The following is a 26,304-nucleotide window of genomic DNA, read 5'->3' as shown; positions in this document are numbered from 1 at the left end:
CTCCCACACATTGTGGGCAAAGAGTTTTATTTACTTCAGCAGGAGGGAGCTACCTGGGCTTTGTGAAATGGGTTCTCCGGGACACCTTCCATGTGCCCTGTGGCATTTCCTCCCTGTCTTCCCTCCGGTGGCCGGCCGAGGTGGGCGTGAGAGCCACCTCTGAGGCCGCCAGCTAAGAGGCCTGGAGGGTCGAGATATCTGGGGGCTTCAGAGCGTGACAGGACACGCTTCGCCTCCTGCTTTCTATCACGGTGCCACTGGACCCTGAGGGGCGGGCAGACCAAGGGTCTAAATGGGGCCAAGTCCCTCCGCGCCGTCGGCCGGCAGGGCTGCCAACTCAGGGCTGAAGGGGACCCCCAGGACCCAGGAAGCCCATGGAGCCGCTGTCTCCCCCGTCAGCACGAGTGGACAAGCATCTAGCTGAAAAACAAGAACTCGCCCCCCTGTGGAGCCTATACTTCCCAGCGTGGGGGGTGCCCCCATGTCAGATGCACCCCCTTTTCAGCCGGGTTAATGTAAAAACAAACGTGCATCTCAGAATCAGTAAACTATTGGGGAGGTGAGCCCCAGTGCCAATGGGCGAGCTCAGTGCACAGACCAGTGCCCCTGGGACAATGTCAAATTAGCTGCCACCTGTCACGGGAAGTAGGGCTGGTGGGACTGGCCGTGAACCCGCTCTGGGCTGAGGTGAAGTACAAGGCACACGGGCTGGAGATGTGGGGGGTGGGGGACGACTGGCCCTCCTGGAAGAAGGGGGGCCGATGCTGAGTGGTTACTGGTGGTTTCCAGCACCCCACATCCCAGGGGTCCGTTCTTAAAGGAGAAGAGGGGGTACCATTTAAATCAATTTTACAAGCCCCCCGAGGGCTGGCCCCTGCCAACAGGCGCGCCTCTTCCCCAGATGCTCACTCACACCACCCAACCCTTCTCCACGGCAGTGCTCACCAGCGCTCAGGGATGTGGACTGGTTCCAGAGAGTTCTGTCCACCAGGGAGAATGGGCCAGCGGCCGCTGCACACAGTAGGCACATGGGCGACTCTCCAAATGGGGGGTGACCAAGGGAACGGGAGACCCAGAAGAACACGCATGGATGGAGGCTGCTTGTACTGCCTCAGACTCACACGCAACACCTGTGGCTCAGGACACCCTGCGTGGGCACAGCTGTGGCCCACACCGGGGCATCTGCCCAGAGGTCAGGGTGCCGGCAGCCTCCGGGAGGGCGGGGGGCTGGGAGGTTCCATTTCTTGGCCGGAGGGGCTTGCACACCTGTCTGCCTTGGAATCATCTGTTGGCTGTCCCTGCATCCTGCAGGCAACGGAGACTATTTCTACCAACAAGTGCTCTTCATCCCGGCGAGGCCCAGGGGGCCCCGTGTGGCCACAGGCACAGGTGTCCCTGTGTTCACCACAGTGTCACCGACCCTGTCCTGCCGTAGCAGGTGTGACTCAGGCCATGGGCTTCCTGAGCCTGCAACGCCCTGAAATCGAGCTGTCGCCGGTGGGCTGTGCTTAGCAGATGCGCGCTGACCGGCACAAACCAGAGCAGCTGGATGAGCCTTACACACCCCTCCGCCCCAACCACCAGCCCGCAAAACAGACCTTACAGGCAGGAAGGGGCTGGAAAGAAGTATTCCAAGTCGTGAAAAGCAAGGACCTCCACCCAAGATGACTCCATCCAGCAAAGCTTTCATTTAGAACAGAAGGGCAGATAAAGTGCTTCTCAGATAAGGTCAAGTTAAAGGAGTTCATCATCACCAAGCCCTTATTATATGAAATGTTAAAGAGACTTATCTAAGAAAAAGAAGATCAAAACTATGAATAGTGAAATGACAACAAACTCATAACTATCAACAACTGAACCTAAAAAACAAAACCAAAAACTAAGAGGAACCACCAGAACAGGAAGAGATTCACAGAAATGGAGATCACATGGAGGGTTATCAGTGAGGAGGGTGGGAGGGAGATGGGGGAAAAGGTACAGGGGATAAGAAGCATAACTGGTAGGTACAAAATAGACAGGGGGAGGGTAAGAATAGTATGGGAAATGGAGAAGCCAAAGAACTTCTATGTACGACCCATGGCCATGAACTAAGGGGGGGAATGCTGGTAGGAGGGGGGTGCAAGACAGAGGGGAATAAAGGGGGGGAATAGGATAACTGGTATAGCATAATCAATGATATATATTTTTTTAAAAAGCAAGTGGGCTGTGCTTAGCAGATGCACACTGACCAGCAAAAACCAGAGCAACTGGATAAGCCTTATGAACCCCCCACCCCACGGGCTCTGTGGCTGAGAAGAGGAGGAGACAGATGCTGCGGTGGCCCCTGGTCTCACGAACTCCTGGTGCAGGCTGCAGGGACAGATCAGCACCGGCGGGTCAGAGGTCACTTGGAAATTACGTGCTGAGGGTTCTTCAGCTGAAAAGGCCTAACCACTTAGTAAAAGCTACCTTCAGCTGGAGGGTGAGCTTGGAAGCCCAGACGGGCTCACCCAAGGGCCGGGGGAGCGGCCAGGAGCCTGCAGCGTGGCCACTCGGTGCTGCCCGCGCAGCTCAGAGAGGCTGTGACCTCATGCCGGCGGCTCTGACCTGCCCCACGGGGGGACTCGCTGAACTGACCACGACCCGAGCAGCTCACGGCCCTAACCCTTTCGTGTCCCTCAACATCTGCAGAGAGGATGCTTGTGGGCAGAGCGGAGGCCAGGACTTGTCCTTGGGGGGCTGCAGGGGACAAACTCTGACCTCCTGCAACCTGGGGGACGGGCTCAGGGTGTGGGTTCTTAGGGTATAGGGACGACTGGAGACAGGGAACTGGGACCAGCACCGACCAGGTGAGCCGACTTGGTCCCACAAAGGTCAGCTTGACTCCCCTGCTTCCTGTCGCTGTGCCTGTGACCCCGGGGTCAGCTGTGACGAGGCACGCAGGGCAAAGAAAGGGACACATTGGGAATGTGCCAGCATCAGGTCCTGACACTCGACCGAGCCACTCAATGCGGCGGAACAAAGACTCCCAAATGCTCCCCTTGCTGGACACTTGAAGGCTCCGCCCCTTCTGGAATTCCACGTGTTTCCGCAGTAACCTATACCCCGCCTTCTCGTGACTTATCATTCTCCGCTCCCGCCCCCACTGCATGTGACAATGAACTTCCCAAAGGTCTTTCGTGGCACTTACATGGGGACCACAGAGTCAGCAGCTGAAGAGGGACAGATGTTCCCAATGAAGCACTAATGAGGCAGGAAGAAAAACAAGTCGCATATATTAAGACAGAAAGTCCCACTTCCCAATGTCAGCCTATTAATTAAAATTAAAATTATGCAGGGTCACTTCATAAGTCTTCAGTGTAAACACCAGCTGACAAAACTCATTGCACAGTGGCCCTCCCCAGCTGTTCCCTTCGGCCTCGGTGCTGGAAGGACACCCGTGACAGAGCGTGCGGCGCCCGTGTCCCTGGAAGGTCCCCACCCCCCGCACCCCGGCCTGTCTGCCGGAGGACAGAGCCGAAGTTCCTTCCTCACAGAGGTGCGATTGTTCCTTTCCCTTCCGGATCAGGGGAAGAACATGTTCGCTTCCAAATTTTGATTTTTTTCTTTCCTAAGTGGTCTGGCATGGCACACACCCATTTCATTAACGGGCTCTTCTCCGCAAGCTGGCAGGTGACTGCTTCCAGGGACATGGGCATATCCCGGAGCAGAAGGAGGGCAGTTCAGGGCACTGGTCCCCCAAGGCGGGGGCGGGAGCGCCCTGGGGTGAGTCCTTGCACTCCAGCCCTTGTCCACCTGCCCCCAGCTCCAGTGCCCACCCCGTGAGCAGGGACCCCGCCTCCTGGACCACAGACCCTCGTGGGAAAATGGGGGAGGCCTGCCAGCACCTGCCTGCTGCATCGGAGAAATCCACGGAAGCTAAGAGCGCTCGGAAATGGCGCCGGCAGAGTCAAAGCACCAGTGGAGTGCGAGGCGCTGGTACTTGCCGGCAGGAGAACCCAGGAAGTTCAAACCCGTTTCCATTTCGTTACAGTGCCAGTAATGGAGAGATGTTTCTCCCATCATCAGATGCCAACCTGCCAGAATCTTCCTTATGTGATCGTATTGTTCTTTCAATGTATTTCCTCACTCGCCGGCCTGCAGCTCACACACTTTGGCGGGGGACGTGTCAGAGAACAAATATTTGAGAACAAATATTGGAGTGTCCGCTGGTACACGTGCCGGCCATCACCTCCCTGGGGGCAGTGAGCACAGACCCACCTCTGGGGCATAAGTTCTATCTGGACAGAGGTAAACACTCAGTCGGTGGTTCACTCGCGGAAAGGGCATCACCACGCACACTGCGACTGACCGGAGTGTGTGTAAGAGCCGGGCACCCTCGGGACTGGGACCCGACCCCTCCTCGTACAGGCACGAAGCCGGATTTCTGCACTCGCCACTGGATAACGGGCTTTCCTGCAATGGTCTCGAAATATCCTCCCTCTGCAGGCAACATCATTTGACCATTCCTCACTTATTTTTAAGTAAAAAAATAACATTGCCAGGAGCACTCTTGCATATAAATCATAAATTAATGTCTTATTGTGTCCCTAGTATGCTTTTGTACAAATTGGAATATTGAGTTAAAAGTCACAAAAACTTTGAGGTCAACAATAATGTCATTCTCCAAAAGTTGGAATTAATCCCCACTCCCTGGAGGACGGAGAGCTCATGGCCCAAACGCACGGGCAAGACTCAGCAGTTAACCCGCCTCTGTGTGGTCCTTAGCGGAGCTTAAAGGCGCCTGGGGCTCGTGGGCATTATTTTTCTGTTTTGTAAGTGATGCCCATGTCTTTGGCCCATTTTCTTTTTGGTGAATTAGGATTTTGCTTATTGTTTTCTAAGAGTTCTTTATATTATTATGGAACTAGCCCTTTATCAAAGTTTATGTATATATGTTTTCCTTCTACATTTCCTTGTCATTTCACGTATAATTTTTGACATATAGTTTTCAATATTTTAATAAGTTTAATCAAGTGATCTCTTTCGTGAAATGTTTCCTCTGCTCATGTGCTTAGCAAGTTCTTTCCCACTCTGAGATCAGTTAAATACTCAACTGTACTTTCTTCTTTCACACTTTGGTTATTTTTACTGAACTCTGGTCCATGTGGCATCTTTTATGTGTACCATACAAAGTGAGGGGCTCCTTTACCCCACTCCATTTTCCAGCGTGATTTATGGAATCACCTATCTCTCCCCCATTTTTGATGCCTCTTTTATAACATACTAAGTACTAAAGAACTATTTCAGGGTGGTCTACCGCCACTCACCCCTCATAACAAACTCTCATTGGTCTGGAGGGAATCCTTGCCTCCCTCTTGCATAATGGGCCTGCGAAGAACCAGTGGGGGAAGGTAGGATTCCTTTATCGTCGTACGAGTACTTCTTTATTCCTCACTGATGGGTATCAGAAACGGTCTTATAATCTATAACATCACATCTTTTCTTGTAAGATCATCCTAGATGTAGAATTTGCTGCCTCCCATGAATTTAACACTGGATATCCAACTTCGGGGATATTGTCACTCTACGACTCGCTGCCGTAGTCAATTTCTGGCAGTTAATTTAGCTGTCAGCTGTCAGGCAAGGGACCCACTGGGGGCAGGGTGGTGAGAGAGGGTCAACCCTGGGGGCACGGAGACGTCCCAGACTCCAAAGTGCAGGGCTCCAACCCGGTGTCTGCCTCTCGGGTCGTAAGAGCGGGTCAGCCTGCCAGCCCTCATCACAGCAACGTGGCTTCCTGTCGGGAAAGAGTCATTTGGTGCTACAAGAGCTTGTTCAACGCCAATGCCAGCCCCTGGACATGGGGTACACAGAGAGAAGAGCAAGGAAATGCCAGCGAGGAGACCGGCTTCTTCCCTTCAGCCCAACAGGTGAACCAACGTCTCCTCTGGCACCAGCCCAGCCTCGGCAGAGACACCTGCGCATCCCGGGCTCTCTGCACGTGGGGCACGCGCGAGACCTCGTGAAAAATGTTCTCTGCGCGGCGGCGACGTGGCGTCCCGCACGTGAGAGCAGCCGGGCACAGTGTCGGGGATCACCACTGACGCAAGCCATGCCACGTTTTGCACATCGGTCTTTTACTGAAGACCAGAGCCTGGTTCCTCCGGCTGACACGCTCACACCCACAGTTTGCCGCGAGAGTTTCCAGCAGACCGTCCTTCCACGGCTGCCGTCGCCTGAAGTGTGAACGCTCCCTCCTTCTGCAGCCCCGCCGCCTGCGAACGAACTCCAGTGAGATTCAGTCTGCACCAAAGCACAGACAAACACGCCAAACACACCAAGTACAAGTCATCACCAGGCACCAGGGTCCAGCCCACATGATCCTGGAAGGGCTGGACTTGTGAACTCACCGTCCTGCCCTGCGGCTGGGCCAGGCCTGCCTCCTGGGCCTGCGGCGTGCTTCCAGAAACGAGGCCACGGAATTCCACGCCCAGCCAGGAAGATGGCTCCATTTCAATCCTGAGTGCAGTAAACCTAAGCTAGAGGCTGAAATATTTGTAGGCCTATAGTATAACGGTAACAATCACTGCATTTCTCTTAAAGAATCCTTAAATTTCCCAAACTGTCATCCCCGGCTCTGCACCTCTCCAATCCATTCGCGGGTATCCGATCATGTCACTCAGCCCCCACCTCCGGCCGCGCCTGCGCTGTGGGCCCACACCTGGACGCCCCACAAGGCCCTCTGGGTATTGCCACACCTCCCCCGACACCCTGTCTTCCAGGCTCAAGGAACCGCTGGCCGAGCTGTCCAGGGCCCTCTGCTCTGTGCCTCGGGCCGGCGTTCACACTGTCACATCTCCCCCCTCAGCACGCACCAGCCCACACCCCGGCCCTCAGCCCTACCCTCGGCCAGTGACCCAGAGTCAGGCACCTGTCCCCTGCTTGCACAAAGCACTGTTATATTTTTTTCATCACAGCATCAAACATGAAGCCACCGAAGCTGGCACCTGTGACAAAGAGGGGACCCAAGAAGCCTGTACGTCCCAATCACGTTCTACCAGGCTCAGAACCTATCCAAACACCTGCTACCTGGCCCACAGCACCTGATGGGTAAATGTGAGGATGGAGGAAAAGTTCTATAGAAGCATTTCTTACCAAATTTGGTATAGTTGTCTGTACTTGAAACAGCTGGTTTTTTCCCCCTTTTTGACAAAGGAGAAGCACCCTAGATCACAGGAACATGGGGGTGTGGAAGTTTCCAGAATACTGAAGACAGTCCTTCATGTGGGGGACTCTCCAGGAAGGAAAATCAGTTCACAGCTTAACACATGTCTGTTTACACTCTGCTCAGTGTGGCCTGCCCGCCGTCCTGCAGCCGTGAAGGCACAGACCCCCGGGTGCGTGGACAGAGTTGGCCAGGGCGGGGCCCTCAGAGTGGGGGGCAGCGGTGTCGTCTGGCCCCCACACTGTGGAGTCACCCACGGAGCACTCCCACGAGGCGTGCGCTAGTCAGAGTGCCCCAGATCGGTGTCAAGGATGCCAAGAATTAACTGAATCAAAGTGTGTTCAGAAACCCTCCGTGGCTGGCACAGGGCTCTTCCTGTGTGTCTGCACCTCCCCCCCAAACGCCAGCGAGGCTCGTGGCTGCGGGAACTCAGGCCCAGCCTCTTCCCCACGTGGCCCTCGCCATCTGCGCAGGCATTTGAAGGGACACGGGCACAGACTCAGTGCACACACAAGTCGCCCTGAGAACCGGGTTTCTCCCAGAGAGACCTGGGGCTGGCCTGGTCCCCCGGACCCCAGAGAGGCGGGGCTGAACCAGGTGTGAGCACGAGGGACGCGAAGAATTCCTGGTTACCCTTGGTTTTCTGCAGAGTATTCCCAACACCGACGCAGACCCACAGCAAGTGACCCTCGGTGAACACACAGGCCAGGTCCTGAGGGCTGCAGCGCGGGGTGGACGCCCCTCCACAGCCGCGCTCAGGCCCCGCCCAGGGCCCGCTGTCCTCTGGGGCATCATCAGCGCAGGCACAGATGCTTCAGCCTCACAGGGACACACACCCTTTCCCCAGGGACGATTGGGTGTCACAGCCACGACCACAGCTGGGACCCACGGGCACCACCAGGTCCCGCGCCCAAAGGAAACCCTGCAAGCCCCTCCTCTCACACCCTGTGGCACTGGCACCCCCAGCCCCGCTCCGCGCCCGTCAGGCTGCGTCTCTAACAACGGCACCCCGTTACATCACGGCCCCCCACGTGACTTCACTGCTGCCTCTGTGGACGGCTGGTCTGCCTTCCCTCACACGGAATCCACGTCTGTCTTCACGCGGGAGAAACGCCAGCCCAGGGGCCTGGGAGAGAGACCGTGATTGTGACGTGTCCCCAAAACATTTGCGGGGACATCTCGATGGCAGCCCTCTGACTGTGCCTGCCATGGACACGCGTCCCCTCAAACTCCGAAAGAACAGAGCCCGGATGTGCACAGTGTGGACACGACGCTCGGTGACCGTACTGAACGAGGACACCGGGAGCAGTGGCGGGGACTCTGGTCGGCGAGGGACCCAGGACGGGCTGGGCGGCTGCTCACACCTCTTCCCCCATCTGTCCGAGCCTGTGCACCTAAGTGAGCTCATTATTTACAGGCGCTGGCAGGCGGGCGTTGGGCCAGTTTGCTGGCCTCCTGCTCTGCAGACCGAAGCCCAGGTCAGGGTGCGTCCTCAGCCCCCAGGGTGACTGGCAGGAATGCAGTGTTCCTGCCAGCCCTCAGGGCCCACAGTGCTGCGGGGGGGGGGGGGGGGCCGGAGGCCTGGCCACGTCCCTCCCCACGGAGCAGCGGTGTGGGAGGGGGGTCCGAGGGCCCTGGAGGTATCCCGGGAAGGGACAGTGAGGACAGGGGTGGGAAGAGGGTAAAGCCTCGAAGCTGCACATCTGCCACACTGACAGGACAGTCCGGGGTCATACCTAGCACTCAGTTACCACTCTCCAGTCTGTGGTCACCAGCGCCCCCTGGTGGAGTCACAGAGGCCTCTCCCACCTGAGTCCACCCCCACGGGATGACCTGTGTGGGGGCCCATGGGGGCCCTGACCGCCCTTCCACTTCAAGATGCTGGTCCCAGATGCAGAGTGTCCTCACCCAATGCTGCTGTGGAAACACAGGCCTGCCCCCACTGTGAGACCCCCTTCTGGCTGCCCCCCACGCCTTGAGTCACGTGGAGACCCCAGCATTTCCGAGATGCATGGCCAGCACAGCGATGCACTTCCTGGGCTCTGCTGGGTGGGGCGTGCGTCCACTCCCCGGGCAGGACGGCGTGGGGACCCTGCACCGCAGTCAGCCCACCCCATGGCCCCGAGCTCCGCCACCGGCTGTCCCAGTCACTGAGCAAGTCGCCTGTCAGGACGGCCCACAGCCTCCTCACCCACGAGACGGGCAGAATCGTGCCTCCGAGCAAACACAGCGGCGAGAGCTAGAGGCCACGTGTTCCGGGCGTAAGGGCCCACAGGTGCCCCCGACGCCCCGGGCGCTGGCCTTGAAGGTGAGGTCTGTCCTCTTTAAAGAAGGCCTCGGAGTGCGCCCGCCACGGACGGGTCTGTGAAGCACACGGCTCACATGCTGTCCCCCCTCAGTGTCTTGTAAGGGACGTCCATCGGGTGAAGATGCTGAACGAGCAGTGGGTGGAACTGGTCACGCCGAGGCCACCGGATCTACGGCACCGACCGCACGCACTTGCGCGGTGTGTTCTCGGCGGCTTTGAAATGGAATCACGGAGGTGAAAACCAGACGCTTCAGGTCCCAGCAGGTCTGCGCGTCAACAATCCGTTTTGGGAAACCCTCGCTTTATGATGCTGCAGTCCTTCCTTCAGGCACGGCTGCGGCATGTGGCACATGGAAACCATGAAAAGGGACACCAGCCTCGGAGGCCGTCCTCACACCCAGGCCCCCAGGATGTGACCTCGGCAGCTCTCTGGACGCCTCACCCCTGTGCCCAGCCTGTCTTCTCTGCCTGACAACCCATCGACAACAACAACCTCCAGAGAGCGCCTGGTTTCAGTTTCTGCCCCCTAATCCCGTGTGAGTCCAGCCAGGCTGCCAGTCCCAGAATAGCCCCGCTCCTGTGTCACTCAGTGGTCAGCAGGAGGGCAGGAGAGGCTGCGAGGACACACGCTGGACCCCCACTCCCATGCAGCCCTCCAAGACTTTGCCCGAGCGGCCGCTGGCCCATGAAATTGCCCCTCTATCGGGATCAGTGACAAGACAGGGCACCTGTTTTGAGGGACAAAACTACAAACTGCAAGATGCAAAGAAACTAAAGGGCAGAACCAGAGAGGTGGGCGCGAGGGTCCTCGTGACAAAGTCCCACAGGCCAAGCCTGGAGCGGGGACCCCACCTCCCCGCCGACGGTCACCTCCCTGCACCTGCTGCCTTGGGAAGAAGGAACCCGGAGCAACAGGAGGAGAAAGTGGGGTAAAATGAGGACAGAAAGGCAGGAGAAACATGAGGGGAAGGACTGTAAGAAAAACACAAAAGCAGCGAGCTCGGCCCACCCTCCCACCTTGTGCTTCAAGCTCCAGACACACGAAAGCCGCCGAGTTCTCTCTCTCACTGAAGAGAACCCAGGGGGACCTGCCGTCGGCACCGGCCTGGGACCCGTTCCTGCACGGACACCGAGAGTCAGCGACCTGCGGCAAACTCCGCCGAGACCGAGTCAGGCCAGACGGAGAACCGGGACGATGCAGAGCAGGGAATATGTGCAAGCCGGAGTTTAACGAAAACCAGAAAACAGGGACAACATATTTGTACCTAAACAAAGAAAAAGTCGGAAGAGCGAAGGTTTAAAAATAGCAGACTCTGAGTTTCGTATCAGGTGAAGTGTAAAGAAATGAGGGGGAAAGGTTACCAATGTCACACATGGTTTTGCAAAACTAATGACCTGACGGGCCAGTTCGGCTTCCAAACGGGAACCACCTGTAAAAGGAGAAGACAGCGCACCCCCTGGTAGACACAGACGAGGATACTCACTAACAGGGCCCCGTAGAACTTAGAGAAGGCTCGGCGGAAGCGAGAAAGCATAGCGCCCAAGTCGGCGATGGGGACGGCGGCCAGGGCGGCGCAGACCTCTGCTCCACGCGTCCGACTCTGCCCCCACGTGTCCCCGAGCACACCTCCGGCGGCATTTGTAAACATCCGGCTGCCGCTCAGCGGGCACGACCCTGACGCCAGCAGAGGGCAAGGCTCGTCTCCTCCCGGCGAGCAGGCGCCAGAACGCCTTTTGGAAACTGGCTGAAGCCAGCACCTCGGAGTCGTTTGCCTAATATGGGACCGCGCTTCCCACTGGGCGGCCCCTCAGCATGTGCGGCCACCTGTTCTGCTGCCAGCCTGCCTGCCGGTCTTGAGCGAAGCCCAGATGGGAGGGAGCCGCTGGCGGGAAGCCAGCAGTGCCTCTGGCAGTGGGGTGGTGCCCGAGACCACAGCTGCCTGCCCCGGGGTTCCAGTCCTCCTACACGCCGGGAGGGCGGCAGGCCGGCCACTCAGGGAGGGGTTCTGTGTCTCGTTACTGTCCTTTTTACCCCTTTCTTGCTGGGGACTCTATTTTTGTCATTTTAAAACTCTGGTCTCCTGGTACCATTCATCAGTGGGGCTTCCACTAAAGACACTTAATCCCGGGAGAATAGTAGTCACATCCCAGTGGCCACACAGCTTGATCTGAAGCCACAAAGACGCAGTTCGATTCCCAGTCAGGGCACATGCCTGGGTTGCAGGCCAGTTCCCAGCGGGGGATACACGAGAGGCAACCACACATTGATGTTTCTCTCCCTCTCTTTAAAAATGAATAAATAAAATCCTTTTTTAAAAAAAGGAGAGGGGAGGAGATGGTGAGACGGTGCAATGGAGCTTCAGTGCTCACTCCCCCCGGATGGTCTGTCTCACAAGCCTTTCAATTCGTCCAACTTCCGTCTTCACAGGAGCGTGGATTGCTTCTGCCTACTAGTTTAAATCTTTTCAGAAGAAATTGGCCCGGATTTCCGACAGACCACTGGGGAGCTGGAGCTCAACTTTGCACTGGAGGTGAGGTCACGTCTGGCGAAGAACGTGTTAGACCGCAGAGAGTGAGGACGGTAAGTGGAACTAGATCCCAAGTCACGGCCATGGGAGCGTACCTCACACTTACAAGAAAATCTTAAAGCAGGAATAATGCCTGTGCCGATAACAGACGGGATGCAGCCGAGGAGACTCAAGGTCCCGTTCTTTTCTAGAAGCACCAGCAGACAGTCAGCATCCCCCACCATCCGCCCAGGCTTCTGCAAAAAATAAAACCGCGAGACGTTTGCGAGCTCCTGGGTTGTTACGGGCGCGCGTTTTCTAAAGTGCACTTGTGATGGGTGAGAGGAGAGGGTGGAATCTTATCACTGAACTCATTATTTTAAAAAGATTTTACTTATTTATGTTTACAGAGAGGGGAAGGGAGGGAGAAAGAGAGGGAGAGAAACATCAGTGTGTGGTTGCCTCTCACACAGCCCCTGCTGGGGACCTGGCCCGCAACCCAGTCATGTGCCCTGACTGGGAACTGAACCTGCAACCCGTTGGTCTGCAGGCTGAGGCACTCAATCAACTAAGCCACACCAGCCAGGGATATCATTACATTAATTAAATTACAATGCCTTTTCTGTATGAACGAGCTAACCCTACGATTAGTGTGGTCATCAAGGAGGAAAACAAGAACCTGATCCAAAAACAGGACAATGACGCCAGCCATTTGGAGCGAGAGAAAATGACCAGAGTGGCAGGTGCATGACTGGACAGAGCTCACCGGGCGTAATCGGTGAGTGTGGAGTGAGGTCTGCAGGGCCCTGCCGGGCGGTGGGAGCGGCGGTCGGTTCCTGCAGGAGACACGGGTGCTCGTGCTGTGCTCCCGGGAGGGGGAAGTGCTCTGGGGCTCAGCAGAACATTCCAGCAAAATGGAAATTGTGTGTTAGCGTGATCTGTAATCTGCCCACCCCCTGCTAGGTGTCCCGGAGACCCTCCCCTGAGACGCGAGGACGTGTGGGCAAGGGGACAGCCGGCAGGGTCCATGAGGCACTCACAGGTGACCCACTGCTGTAGACACTGGAGGTCCGTGCACATCAAAGACACAGAGAGAACACGGTGCCTGCCCGTGACGGTGAGGAGCGGGCGAGGGGAAAGGACAAACGGGACGAGAACGGCTCATCTGGACGACTGGGAAGAAGTGCCTCAAAGAACAGGAACTAACTCTGCACACGGAGATTTGGAAAACGTTGAAGAGTTAACGGCGACCTCAGAGTTCTTGGCGGGGCAGGGCGGCCAGCCGAGTGGCCGGGTTCAGGTTCGGGGAGGCCATCGACAGAACAGAGCAGGGTCTCTGACCGCGTGGGATGGAGAAAAGTCTCCAGAAAACCCGAGAGTAAAGGAAACTCAGAGAAGAGGGCCCGTGGGAAGGGGGCGAGGACTGGCACCTGCTCGGTGTCTGCTCGGAGGCGGGCGCTTGCGTGTGTCACCTTCTAGCACATTCTCAGTGCCACTGGCTCAGAGGGGTCGGCCCCTCGGGTGGACAGGGAGCTGACGTCACTAAATGCGCAGGGCGGGACCAGCTCCCACTCCCCTTGGGAGAGTCAGAGGCCAGGGGGTCTCGGCAGACGGGCTGCAGGAACAAGGGAGTCATTCGTTCCGAAGAGCGGCGTCACTCTTCATGAGGAACGGTGCTGATTTACGAAGAACCAGGTGCACAGGAGCCTTCTAGAAACAAGTTCGGTGGGGTGGTGAGGATTCCAGGCGAAATGCCATGCAGAGGTGACAGAAGAATTAAAACACATTGCCTTATATTTAAGGACAGTGAGTATCTGGACACATTGGAAATGAGGGAAGAAATTTTGAGAGAGCGGCTCCAGGGGCGACGTGGAGTGAGACCTGACTGCCACTCTCTCTAACAATTATCTTTATCATCATTATTGCTCGTTACCTCTAAAGAAGAGAATCTTCTTGCTAATATTGTATAAGCATGAAAAAGAAAAATGTTCCCTATTATAATTAAATATTTGTACTAACATTTCAATTCACATTTAGTTCATTAAAATGTTTGTGATTTGGGGAGGGGGGAGACTGGACAAAGTCCTAATTTAACGGAGTCTATTTTCAGCGTTACGTAATCATTCTGCTGGAAACATCACAGGATTGAACTTGATGTCGTAAGAGAGCTCCATCACTTTTAAGAACCGTGACTGGCCCTGGCCCGTGTGGCTCAGCGGGTTGGGCGTCATCCTGCAAAGCAAAGGGTCTCCAGTTGGATTCTGGGCCGGGGCCCGTGCCTGGGTTACGGGTCTGTTCCCGTACGGGACTGTTATGGATGGGAGGCGGCCAGTCGTTTCTGTCTCACGTCGATGTTTTTCTCCCTCCCTTCCCCTCTCTCTAAAGTCAAAAGAAAATAAATAAAAAGGAAAACAAAAGCAGAGTTACTCGGACTTGACCCACAGAACCGCCACCTCTCAGGAAGCTCGGCCACGCCCAGGGGCCGCGTTGGCTAGTCTGTCGTGAAGAGCTGGGGCACTCAGACAGTGATTTCGGGGTGACCTAAGGCTCTCTTCCTCGCAATCCCCCATTCCTGGTCCCGTGAGGTCAGACAAAACTAGGGGCGCACAGGCTCCCGATGCCATCTGACAGCAGAGATGACAGGGAATCGGCCACCTGCTCTGGCGACCCAGGCAGACTCGCTGTGCACGGAGCCAGCGACGGGGTCTGCTCACCCCCAGGGCTTAGCACAAGGCGGCCCTTTCCAGAACAATTAGCATCTTTTATTTTCAAGTTTCGTGACATTTGCAGAACAGACAACCTCTGAATTGAAGTCTCCACCATCAATTTTCACGGGCAAGAAAGGACAGAAACAGTACACTGTACTACAAAATTAAAGTGTGCCGTGTTTTGTGGGCTGAGCCAACTACACAGACACCGGGGGCGGGGGGCAGACACAGAGGGAATGGGCTGGTCCCTGCGTCGGTAGTCCCCCCGGGAGCCGACCACGAAAGGACAATTACGCACATGCCGCGAGCCGTGAACCTGGATGGCGGCTGTTCTGGCCTTGCCACTGACCACCACCTGCTCACGGGATGTCACTCGTCCTGTCAGGTCTCGGTTACTGCTCAGTGAAAACTGGAAGTCACTCAGGCCAGTCCCCTCCCGGGCTCTGTCGGGCGCAATGGGGTGCTGATGCTGTGGGTGCTCGCCACACTGAGCACAGAGGTGACAGGTCACTGCTTCTGCGAACGGAGAGACAGGAGCAGCAGCCTCGGAAGTCAGAACTGGGGAGGGGACACGTGTTCAGGATAAGTACAGGACAGAGGACGCTCGGAGGACTCGGTGTTTTGCCTCAACCTCAGTCACCCTCCGTTTCTGATCACCGTCATCCCCCTTTCCTCTGCAGGGTCAGAATCTCGAATGACGTGATGAAGACCTGAAGTCCAGGCAGCTGAAAAGGATTAATAAATGTCAGGTGGCAAAGAGAAAAGCGGCGGGAGATGAAGCCCTGGTGCGTTCTGCAGCCCTGTTTTGTCTGGCTGCTCCCCCGGCTCCTGGATTCACGGGACCGCAAGTTCATCCTCTGTTCTCCACAAGGAATTTCACTACCACCAAGGACTGGTTTTCAAATAAATCTTCCCTTTCTGCTTCCACGTCTCAGTCATGCGGCTGGAGGTGCAGCGGCTGCGCGCACCGGCCACGACGCTCAGAGTGGGGCCCGCCGCGAACGTCGCAGACAGCCTCCGCCGCCATCACGTGGGCCCGTCGTGTCTCACACGTGTCACGGGCTCCGCCGCACCCTCAGGTCCACACCCCCACGCGAGGCAAGCCAGACCCACGCATCTCAGCCTGAACCACGCTGCTGCCCGAATCCTTTCCACGGCTTCTCCTTTCACACCAGCCTCTCGGGTTACCGTGGGCACGCGGACGAGAGAGTGTGCAACTCGAACCTCTGAGCACCCGAAAGACTCAGTTCCACTTCGCTGTTTGTGTTAAGTGAAGTTGTGTTATTTCACATCGGACACCGGGCGGGTGCAACTTCAGCCCCCTGTGTCCTCGGGGACTTTGATCAGGTGCGTGTGACGCACCCCACGGGCGCTCTTGGCCCCAGGACTGTTCCCCAGCACAGCGCGCCCTGATCTGTGCTCTTCCATGTGACTTGTGAACTCACAGGTGTGTGCCTGCACTCTCGTGTGTGCGTGCGTGTGTGTGTGCAATCGAACACCCTCTCTCTCCATGGCACCCTCGAGGCACACACGCTGGGCGTGCCCTTCCACGCCGGGAGGGTGGGACGGGCGGGCTGTCCCCACGCCTCTCACTGACACTGCGGACGGTCCACCGCACGCACACACGAGGGGACTCTGGACGGCGCAGGGAGGGCAGGGCGGGTTTCTCTCACGTGTCCCACTTGGAGCCGAGGAAACCAGCCACCGAGAAACGTCAGCGGACACAGACCAATAGAGAAGCCCCAACGAAAGCCTGCTCTCCCGTGTGGGGAGCCTACAGCACCCCCTGTCCCGGCTACAATGAGGCGCCCCAACACCTCCACATGGGTGGCACCCGCCGCCCTGGGGTAATGAGGCCGCCCCTCCCTCGGGGCCGGGAGGTTGGGGGGAGCCGAGGCAGCCACGCCCCGGCCCCCACGGGAGGCCCGTGGAGTCCACGCCGACCTGCAGGTCTTGCTCTCCGCCTGTCGTAACTCGGGCCACCACTTCCTCTGTTGAAAGGGTGTCCGAGCCGGCCCGTTAAACCAGAGCCTGAGATAAAGTCTGCAGGCCCACAGCTTAATATCCAAAGAGTCCAGCCTTTGGTTAAAAACGAGTCATCGTACAAAGAAGCAGGAAGGTCTCGGTCAGAATGAAAACAGACAACCGAGAGACGCCACACAGAGGTGGCGGAGATGTTCCAAGAACCTGACAAAGGTGTCCTGACAAGCAGCCACGGAAACAACACTTCCACAGGGACAGCAAACAGACCGAAACGCATGGACAAACAGACGCCATTACAAAGGGGCGGGAAGGCTCGGCCGAGGAACAGATGTAAGGACGTGAGCAAGAGGAACCTGGGACCTGAAGAGGCAGTAACCAGAACGCCAAGCTCCCAGCTGGGCCCGAGCTGGATGGGGGAGAGAGGACGGAGTCAGGGAGGGGGACAGAACGAGGGGCACTGGCCCCTAAAACCTGGAGAAAGAGGAGCAACCAGACCCAAAGCTAACACACGCAGGACATGAGCGAACAGAGAACTGTAAACAAAGGGCAGGGGTCGGTGGCACTGAGGACAGAAAACGATGGGGAAAATCGGAGAAACAATGTGCTTTTCCTACAACAGCAGTAAAACCGACAGACCTCTGACAGGCCGACCGAGAAGGGAAGAGCGCAGACGCACGCCCGCGCCCTCAGGAGACTGCACGCCCTGCAGACGGCACCTGCGGGTCTGACCGCACAGGCAGGTGGGCCGGGGGCGGGCACGCCACCGCCCCCTCGGGAACGCACAGCCCGAGTGAGGGGCCCCCGCGGGCTCAGGGCCCAGGGCAGGGGACCTCCTGGTCCGGGTCTGAACGTCGCACTGATTCAGGGCTCTTTTCTCGCTGTAGACAACGGACGACGTTCGCAGACGCGGAGGGAAGCGAGGTGCGGGGGGCAGAGTTGGCCCCCGTGGTGCCGGCTCGTCTGAGGCCGTGCGCCTGCACCACCTACCGCGTGTCAGGTGTGCGGGGCCTGAGATGTCCCTCCTGGCTGTGACCGTTGACAGCTGCGTGGGTGGCCTACTGGGTCCTCTACCTGCCGGTGGGAGTCGAGGTTCTGCTGGGAGCAGAGGGAGGGCGAGGCGAAGGAGGCTGGGGGCCCTGACGACTTCACGGAGGGGCCACGAACATGGGCACAGAGCGAGAGAGCACGGTCTCCGGCTCGCTGGACACGCCCCCTTGCCACAGAAGCTGCGTGGCCCACTTGCCACACCCCCTGGGCTGTTGCCTCCTGGGGTTTCAGACGAGCGACCCCCTTCCCTGCGACGCGCAGGCCGCCACGGCCCGGCACGCACTTCCTCCGCCACAGGGACCTGTCTGTCCCACCACGGGCTCGCTCTCGCCGCCGGTCCAAGAATGAAACTGCAGTGCGTTCTGTTTCTTTTCAAAGTGTACAGACCCTGGCCCCACCGGTTGGTGTGGCCGACAGGATTCCTCTCGATTGGGAGGAAGCCAAACCCATGGCCGTTTTTCAAGGTCTCATGGCTGAGACCTTGTGAGGGTTTCCCATAATCGGACTTGGCGGAATAGAAGGGGGACAAAATAAATCTAAGGGGACGCAAGGGCAGATCTTCGTGGAAAATGGACGCAGTCCCGTGCAGGACGGACCGTGCAGGAAGGTGCACAGCAGGCAGCTGCCGCTCTGCCTGTTCCTTTAAAGGGTCTGGAAATCCGGTCGGAGCCCTGAGCAGAAACACAGAAACACTCCTGCATGACACGGAGGGGACCGGATGAACACACGGGAGGAACAAACGACAAAAGCATCAGGGGTAGCGGAAGCGAGGTCACCCCCGACTCTGTGCGTCGTCTGTTCAGCGTCACTCCACCAGCAAGTACGAGCCACGAAGCTGAGCTTCCTGAACCCAGAGGCAGAGGCGAGCGAGCCCTCTGGTGATGTCCCCGATGCTCTGGGTCGGGCGACTTATGTCACCGTGAGATGCTCTGAAAACGGAGGCAGCTCCTCAGTGTCCCGGTTGTGGTGGGCCAACCAGGTTCCATCTCCTAGTGATTGTTGCTACACCATCGCTCCGCCGTCACCCACATTAACCCGTCACTGTCCCCATGGCCCAGGTCAGAGCCTCGCTCCCCCACCCCCGTAGCTGGTCCACCCCTGCCCCCCCCCCCGCCCATCGCAGGACCTCCCCCAAGCTCGCCTTCCTGACGTGCTCTCCATGGGGCGTCAAACTTCTGGCTGCAAAACGGAGCCCTGGGGTGTGGTGTGCGGTGTGCCGAATGGAGTTAGCAACACTGTGTCATGTGTTCAAAAGACAGCAGATCTTCACAGCTCTCATAAGGCCCTGGCTGGTGTGGCTCAGTGGGCTGAGAGCTGGCCTGAGAGCCAAAAGGTGGCTGGTTCGATTCCCAGTCGGGGCACATGCCTGGGTAGTGGGCCAGGTTTTGCAAAAGGCAACCAACTGACTTTTTTCCTTCTGACACATTAATGTTTCTCTCCCTTCCTTCCCCTCTCTCTAAAAGTAAAAAATAAATAAAATCTTTTTTTAAAGTTCTCATCAGAAAAAAACTACGTGTGGCGACCTGTTACATAGACATGATGTGGTGATCCTTTTACAATATGTACAAATATCGGATTTTTGTGGTGTCCGCCGAAACTAACATAATCTGCTGTGTCGCTTACATCCCCACGGAGGCCACTGTAAAAACCAGAAAGGATTACAGTGCAGGAGACGAAACCCGAGAACGGCCCAGGGAGGAACCAGAGGCGGCTTGTCCTAGCAAATATTACAATGTAATTTCAAACACAAATGGGCAATGCGTTTGGGGGCAGGAGCAACAGCAGACCAAAGGCCCAGCAGCAGAAGCAACATTAACAGGTGGGGCCACAGAAAACCAGGAAGCGCCCACTCGGCAAGGGGAACCACGAACGAAATGGAAAGGCGACCTAGGGGCCGGGAGGGGCATCTGCCAGCCATACATATGATAAGGGGCTAACATCAAAAAACACACTCCTACAACCCAACAGTGAAAAATCTGACTTGAAAAGGTGCAGAGAAACCGAACTGACTTTTTTCCAGGGAAGAGACCTTACTGGCCAACAGGAGGCGCAGGAGGAGGTGCCGGCGCCGCTGGCCTACCTGGGAGCGCAAAGCAGGGCCCCGGAGGGGCCGCCTCACCTCTGTCAAAGTGGCTCTCACGCCAAGATCCAGAGACGGCAGGCACTGCGGGGGATGTGGGGCAAACCGAGCCCCTGTCCACGGCTGGGTGTGAACTGGTCTACCAAGATGAAAAATAGACCCGTCACGCAGCCCAGCAGCCCGTGCAGGTCCCTGTGCAAGGAGAGGGGGCGGGGCCTCCTGCAGACGTCTGCAGACCCACAGCAGCCGGGACGCGGAGACAGCCGGTGTGTTCTTCCGCGGGCGCCTGGATACGGAACGTAGATTAGAGCCGAGCGAGGAGGTCCTATTCATCCCCAAGGAAGAAGGGCGTCCTGCCATTGGCAATGTCGTGGATGGGCCCTGAGGGCGGCATGCTAGGAGAACGAGTCAGAGAGACAGAGGGAGACCCTGTGTGATCTGACTTACATGTGGAACCTGAAATGGCCAGACTCAGAACCAGAGCGTTACACGGTGGGGATCGGGGCTGGGCGGCGGGGAGGCTGGGCGAGGGGCACAGACCTCCGGGTGCAACGTGGACGGGCTCCCGGGATGCGGTCTACAGCGTGGAGGCGATGGCTAGGAAGACGGCGCTATACGCCTGAAAATTGCTAAGAGAGGAGAACTCAAATGTTCTCCCTGAGAAAGAGAATTGGTGATTGCACGGGTGGAGGTGCTAGTGGGCACTCTGGCAATGCCCGCTCTGTGACACGTGAGCCCCCAGAAGCACCACAGCGTCCACATGGGACTTGTATAATATTGTGCATCAATCTTATTTGAAAAGAGCTGGGAAAAATAGTATGAAAAGCCAGTTTAATGGAAGACAAATATCCAAAGACAGATCCAGGTGTGTGTGGGGGTTTAGGGCACAGTGATATCTGAATAGAAAGAAAAAGGGATAGAACGGGTGTTTGGCAAAGAATGGGTGAGAAGTTTGGAAAAAATAGTTAAATCCACAGGATACACCTCACAATCCAACGTGCCAGAAAATCAAGTCTAAATGTGAAAAAGTAACACCAAAATACGAAAATAAAATCAGGCCGAATGTTTACGTGACCTTTTGATGGACACAAGTTTTCTTGGCATGAAATCAAGACTGATACTGTTTTGAATGTCAAAATACCACAGTCAACATTTAAATAAACTGCAAAGAAGTATTGGTAACATGTACAACACAGTGTTAATGTGCCATGTGTGTGCACATGTGCGCGTACACGCAAGTGTGTGAAGAGCTTACACCAATTAGCAGGAGGACTATGAACCTGTTTATAAGCTGCGGGAGGGGCCGTGGGTGGGAGCCTGGCATTTCAGGTTGGAAAGGGGGCGGATGGAGGAAGGGAGAACAGACCAGCAGAGAACGGAGGTGGAAGTTCAAGAACAATGTGGGGGGCAGGGGAGGGACAGTGTTGGACATGTGGGACGTGTTTCTTTAAGTTCCGGAAGGTACCAGAAATTGCACCAGTTGCACCTCTCATAATGAACTTGGGCAGGTAAACTTGATGTAGGTTTTTTCTCTAACGGTTGTTTGGTTGGACATTTTTCTATGAAGACAAAAATGGCTTTGTACTTCCGCCAAGATGGAGGCGTAGGTGGAAGCAGTGCACCTTCTCACACAACCAAGTTTAAAAACAATAAAGTTTTAGCAACAAAAACGCAGCCAAACCACAGAAAATTGAACTATATGGAAGTCTGATAGCAACGAACCCTTCAGCCAAACCGGTAAGAGGGGCAGAGCCAGCAGCAGAGCGGGGTCGGCAGGAAAGATCCGCTGGACTGACCCGGGCACGTGACCCAGGTGCGCCAGCAGCTGGGAGAAGCGGGCAGACCCACTGAGGGCGGACTGCGGTCACACATTCGCGCGCAGATAAACTGGTGAAGGACCGAGCAGTGAGACAGACCGCACAGGCCCCAGCGGCAGGAAGCAGCAGAGGGGACAGCCATTGTCCCTCTCTGACCCCGCCCCACATACAGCATCACAAACCAGTGACCTGGGTGGCCCCGCCCTGGTGAACACCTAAGGCTCCACTCCTCATATGTAACAGGCACAAACAGATAAAAACATGGCCCAGGAACAACTCAGAGCCCCAGAGCCAATAAATCTAAGCAATGACGTAATAGCCAAACTTTCAGACGCACAGTTCAAAACACTGGTGGTCAGGATGCTCACAGAACTGGTTGATTTTAGTCACAAATTAGAGGAACATATGAAGGCTAAACTAATTGAAATGAAGGGAAATACACAGAAAACCAATAGTAATGGAAAGGAAACTGGGACTCAAATCAAAGGAGTGGACCAGAAGGAGGAAAAAAACGACCAAACAGAAAAAGATGAAGAAACAAGAATTCAAAAAAATGAGGAGAGGCTTAGGAACTTTCAGGACATCTTTAAACGTTCCAACATCCGAATTATAGGGGTACCAGAAGGGGAAGAGGAACAGCCACAAGTGGAAACCTTATTTGAACAAATAATAAGGAAGAACTTCCCCAATCTGGCAAAGGAAATAGACTTCCAGGAAATCCAGGAAGCTCAGAGAGTCCCAAAGAAGTTGGATCCAAGAAGGAACACACCAAGGCACATCATTACATTAGCCAAGATTAAAATGGAGAGAATCCTAGAAGCAGCAAGAGCTAAGGGGACAGTCACCTACAAAGAAGTTCCCATCAGACTGTCAGCAGATTTCTCAAAAGAGACCTTACAGGCAAGAAGGGGCTGTGAAGAAGTATTTCAAGTCATGAAATCCAAAGACCTGCATCCAAGATTGATCCATCCAGCAAAGCTTTCATTTAGAATGGAAGGGCAGATAAAGTGCTTCTCAGATAAGGTCAAATTCAAGGAGTTCATCATCAAGCCCTTATAATATGAAATGTTAAAGGGACTTATCTAAGAAAAAGAAGATAAAAAAGATGAACAGTGAAAGGACAGCAAACTCACAGTTATTAACAACCACACCTAAAACAAAAGCAAACTAAGAGGATAGCTAGATCAGGAGCAGAACCATAGAAATGAAGATCTCATGGAGGGTAGCAACAGGGGAGTGGGAGAAGGAGAAGGGGGAAGAAGGTACAGAAAATAAGTAGCATAGACGGTAGGTAGAAAATAGATGGGGGGAGGGCAAGAATAGTATGGGAAATATAGAATCTAAAGAACTTGTGACATGTGGACATGAACTAAAGGGGGGATGGTGGGGGAGGGGTGTGCAGGGTGGAGGGGAATGAAGGGGGGAATAGAACAACTGTAATGGAATAATTAATAAAATATATTTTTTAAAAATGGCTTTGTGAGTTTACACCCACTTCCCCTAAACAGGTTCCTTAGTTACAGGCAGAAAAGGGAAGTGGAGGGTCTTATCTGCCCAGGCCCACCCTTCCGACGGCCGGAGCGGTGCCCAGGACCGGCCTGGGAGGAGGCCACAGCCAGCCCGGCCAGTCTCGCCCTGAGCCCCTGCACCAGGAAAGCCCAACAGCCCTCGAAAATACTCCTCCCTCTAAAATGACTAAAGCATTTCATGTTTGCGTGAGTAAAGTTAACAAGCTTAGGGCCACAGCAGACTCTAAACCAATTCCTACTGATTCTTTAATTCTACAGTGAAACGAAAAGTTGCCTGAGGAGGGGACAGAGTTTGGGCTCACTCCTTTTAAAGTGGTCCAAGGAACTCCCCCCACCAAACATGGAATCGCGAGGATGTGTTTCCAAGACAGTCATTAGCAGCTGTTTCCCTGCGGACTGTCTCAGCGTCCCTCCGCCCACATACACAAGGAGGGGACGAGAATGTGGCCGACCCCGTGAAGGCAGCCGAGTCTCGAGGAACCATCCTCAGGTTCAGGAAACGCGAGGCCCCTACCTTTCCAGACACACCGAGCAGGCCTTTCACGCGTTCACAAAATCGGGGGAAATAAGGCTAACCAGGTTAAAAATCCAGCCATCAAGTGTATTGTGCGTGTTGTCCATGTGCACACGCGTGTGAGCAAGTCACCAGACGTTAGAAAGTCACTGAGACGCGCAGGAGCCCAGGCCCTGCGGGAACTGGAAGAGTGTGAGGAAGCACCCCTCGGCCTCTGCCTGCGAACGGAGGCAGTGGGGCACGGCAGGGGGCTGGTCCCTTTTCCTGCAGCGGCGCGGGGGGTGGACACTGCAGGGGCCACGTGCCCCCGCCACGCCCTGCGACTGGCCCACTGCAGGGGCGAAACAGCCCCGGGCCAGGTGGGGTGACGAGCGTGGCTCAGTTCTTACAGCACGTCACTTGTGGACACGGAAGTCGCACTGTCAGTCCATTTCATGTGCCACAAAATCTTCCTGTTTCATTCCTTTTTCCCCAGTAAAAAATGGAAAAATCACTCTCAGCTTAAGGACCCTACAAAGACGGAGGCAAACAGTGACTTGAGAGTCACCAAACGGGGACCATTCCAATGACAAAACCGAGAGTGAACCGGTCAACCTGTGGGAGGAGGCAGACTGAGAGATGGGTGGACTCCTTTCTGGGGGCCGGTGGGTGGGGGCCCAAGAGCCAGCCCCTCACACCCCAGGTCCCCCCGCCACTGGAGGCCACGCTCTTCCCTCCTGACCTGCCATGACCTTTCTCCCAACCCCAGGTGCCACGTCCTACACCGGCCCCAGGTGCTCAGGGGCCCTTCTTCCCCATCCACATTTCACAAAATCAGATGCACGTAAGGCTTTATACCCACCAGAGCTTCCAGCCAGTCTGTGTGCTGCGCCCCCAGCTCCCTCACCTCACACGGTCCTTGAACACTGCACACCGTCTGGCCTCTCTGTGCGCCCCCATCTCTTCAGGGTGGTTTCACTAGCCCCCTCGACCGCTGTCCTGGACCCAGTCTGTTAGTAAAGGGCCCAGAGCCTTTACCGTGGTCTGCACGCACAGAACAGGCGAGATCGGGGTGGCAGGCTGGGGCCTGGCTGGTCTGCGGGTTTCAGTGGGCTCCGTGGGGCAGAGGGGCTGTTTTCTGGTCATCTTGTCCTGGCCCTTTGGTGACCAGGGATGGGGTGGTGGCCCCGAGTGAGAGAGGCTCAGGGGAGGGGGTGGGTGCTGGGCTGGTCCACCTGGACGTGAACGGTGCGTAGCTGGGAGGTCGTTTGCTACTCCCAAGACCGGCAACCCAGGGAGGGACGGCCTCTAGAGGCAGGTTCCCAGGTATCAAAGAAGCAACTGGGGAAAGTGAAGATTTGATCAACACGGTGGCGGTGGAGGGGTACTTTCCCCGGTCTCTGAACCTCCCCAAGGCCTCCCTGGACCCTCGGGAACAGAGGGAGGGGCTCTGGCTGGTGTCCGCAGCCCAGGGCTGACTCCACTCTGCCACGCGCTCACTGTCGGACCCTCGGCCCAGCACCCCCACTTCTGGGCCCCCGGTCTCCTCGTCTGTAAGACGCTGTGGGGTTCCTGAGCCCCCTTTCCTTCCAGATCCCGGACTTTACGAGCCCCTCCCTATAACCTGTGGCGTGGAAGCTCTGTGTTCCTGCATCGACCACGGACTTCTGTCAGAACACCCACGGGCCCCTGCCCCCTCGTGACAAGGACTGTCTGGGGATGAGGCACCAGGTGCGTCTCCCCATGGCCGCAACTGCCCCTGGGTGGGTCAGACCCCCGGAGAGCCGCCCACCCAGCCTCCGAGGCCTGGCCTTCCGAGAGTAGGGCTTCTCCTGCCTTGTGCTGCGGTCCTGCCCCTACCCCTTGGGGCCTCGCACAAAGCCGGGCTGAGACGTGCTCTGTGCGTCCGTCACAGGCTGTAGGGGGACACTGTCCTCTACTTCGACCGTGCGCTCCCTGGGAGGCCTGCGGGGCTTGCTGTACAGAGAGAGAGGCCTTCATGGGACCAGCGGGCTTTGGTTTCCGTGGGCACTGCCGTCAGCTCTGCGGCCCATTGCAGCCCACACGTGGGCCTCTCCCCGGGAAGAGCGCGGAGTGAAGCCCAAGCCCTCGGCCCCGTCCACCTCCTGCTGTGACGTCACCTCTGCCAGGGCCTCGCCTCAGATGCATCGGTCCCTGCCTCCATTTCTTCACCTCCGCATCTGTGCTCTCTTCTTGTCACCTCCTGCAGACACGTCTGTCACCTTCTCTGCCCACTTTGGGGATGAGAAGGGGTGTCAAAAAGGAAGTGCCCCCGGGGGTGTGAGGTTCATCCAGTCGGAGCCAGAGGCCCCCCAGGAACGGCTGTGGGCTCAGGGCTGGGGCTCTGGGGTCGGACGGAAGCTCTGGGGGTGGAGGGCTTTGGGGGCAAGAGGCTGGGGGCTCTGGGGGCTCTGGGGGCTGGACCCCGAGGGGCCGCCCCTACGTCGTTCGTGCCTCTAACTTGTGGACACACCCTGTCCTCTGTGCCTCCCTGTTCTTAACCCCAGAAGTGCGAGAAGACACAGCTCGTTCGCCTCACAAAACCGTGGGAAACGCGACCCGAGGAGGGTTTTAAAGTGGAACCTAAGTTTACCTAAAATCTCACATTCATGCATGAAGACCTGC

At 56.5% G+C, this 26,304-nt stretch overlaps 1 protein-coding gene across 2 annotated transcripts in view; it reads right to left on the bottom strand.

Annotated features, from left to right (window-relative positions):
* The window catches only part of RPS6KA2 (ribosomal protein S6 kinase A2), a 154,837-nt gene that overhangs the window by 93,269 nt on the left and 35,264 nt on the right, over positions 1 to 26,304 (bottom strand). The window contains exon 1 of one of the 2 annotated variants that reach the window (XM_053668718.1): positions 10,979 to 11,083. The exons of the other annotated variant lie outside the window; for it this stretch is intronic. Coding sequence (XP_053524693.1) covers positions 10,979 to 11,029 — 51 coding nt within the window. The 5' untranslated portion in view covers positions 11,030 to 11,083. Of the gene's footprint in view, positions 1 to 10,978; positions 11,084 to 26,304 lie in introns of those variants that run through there. 2 annotated transcript variants of the gene reach the window in all.

Source organism: Artibeus jamaicensis, unplaced genomic scaffold (assembly GCF_021234435.1).
Source record: "Artibeus jamaicensis isolate MK-2021 breed Jamaican fruit bat unplaced genomic scaffold, CSHL_Jam_final contig_497, whole genome shotgun sequence".
NCBI lineage: Eukaryota > Metazoa > Chordata > Mammalia > Chiroptera > Phyllostomidae > Artibeus > Artibeus jamaicensis.
Note: the sequence above shows the minus strand (reverse complement) of the source record. Positions and strands in the feature narration are given on the sequence as shown.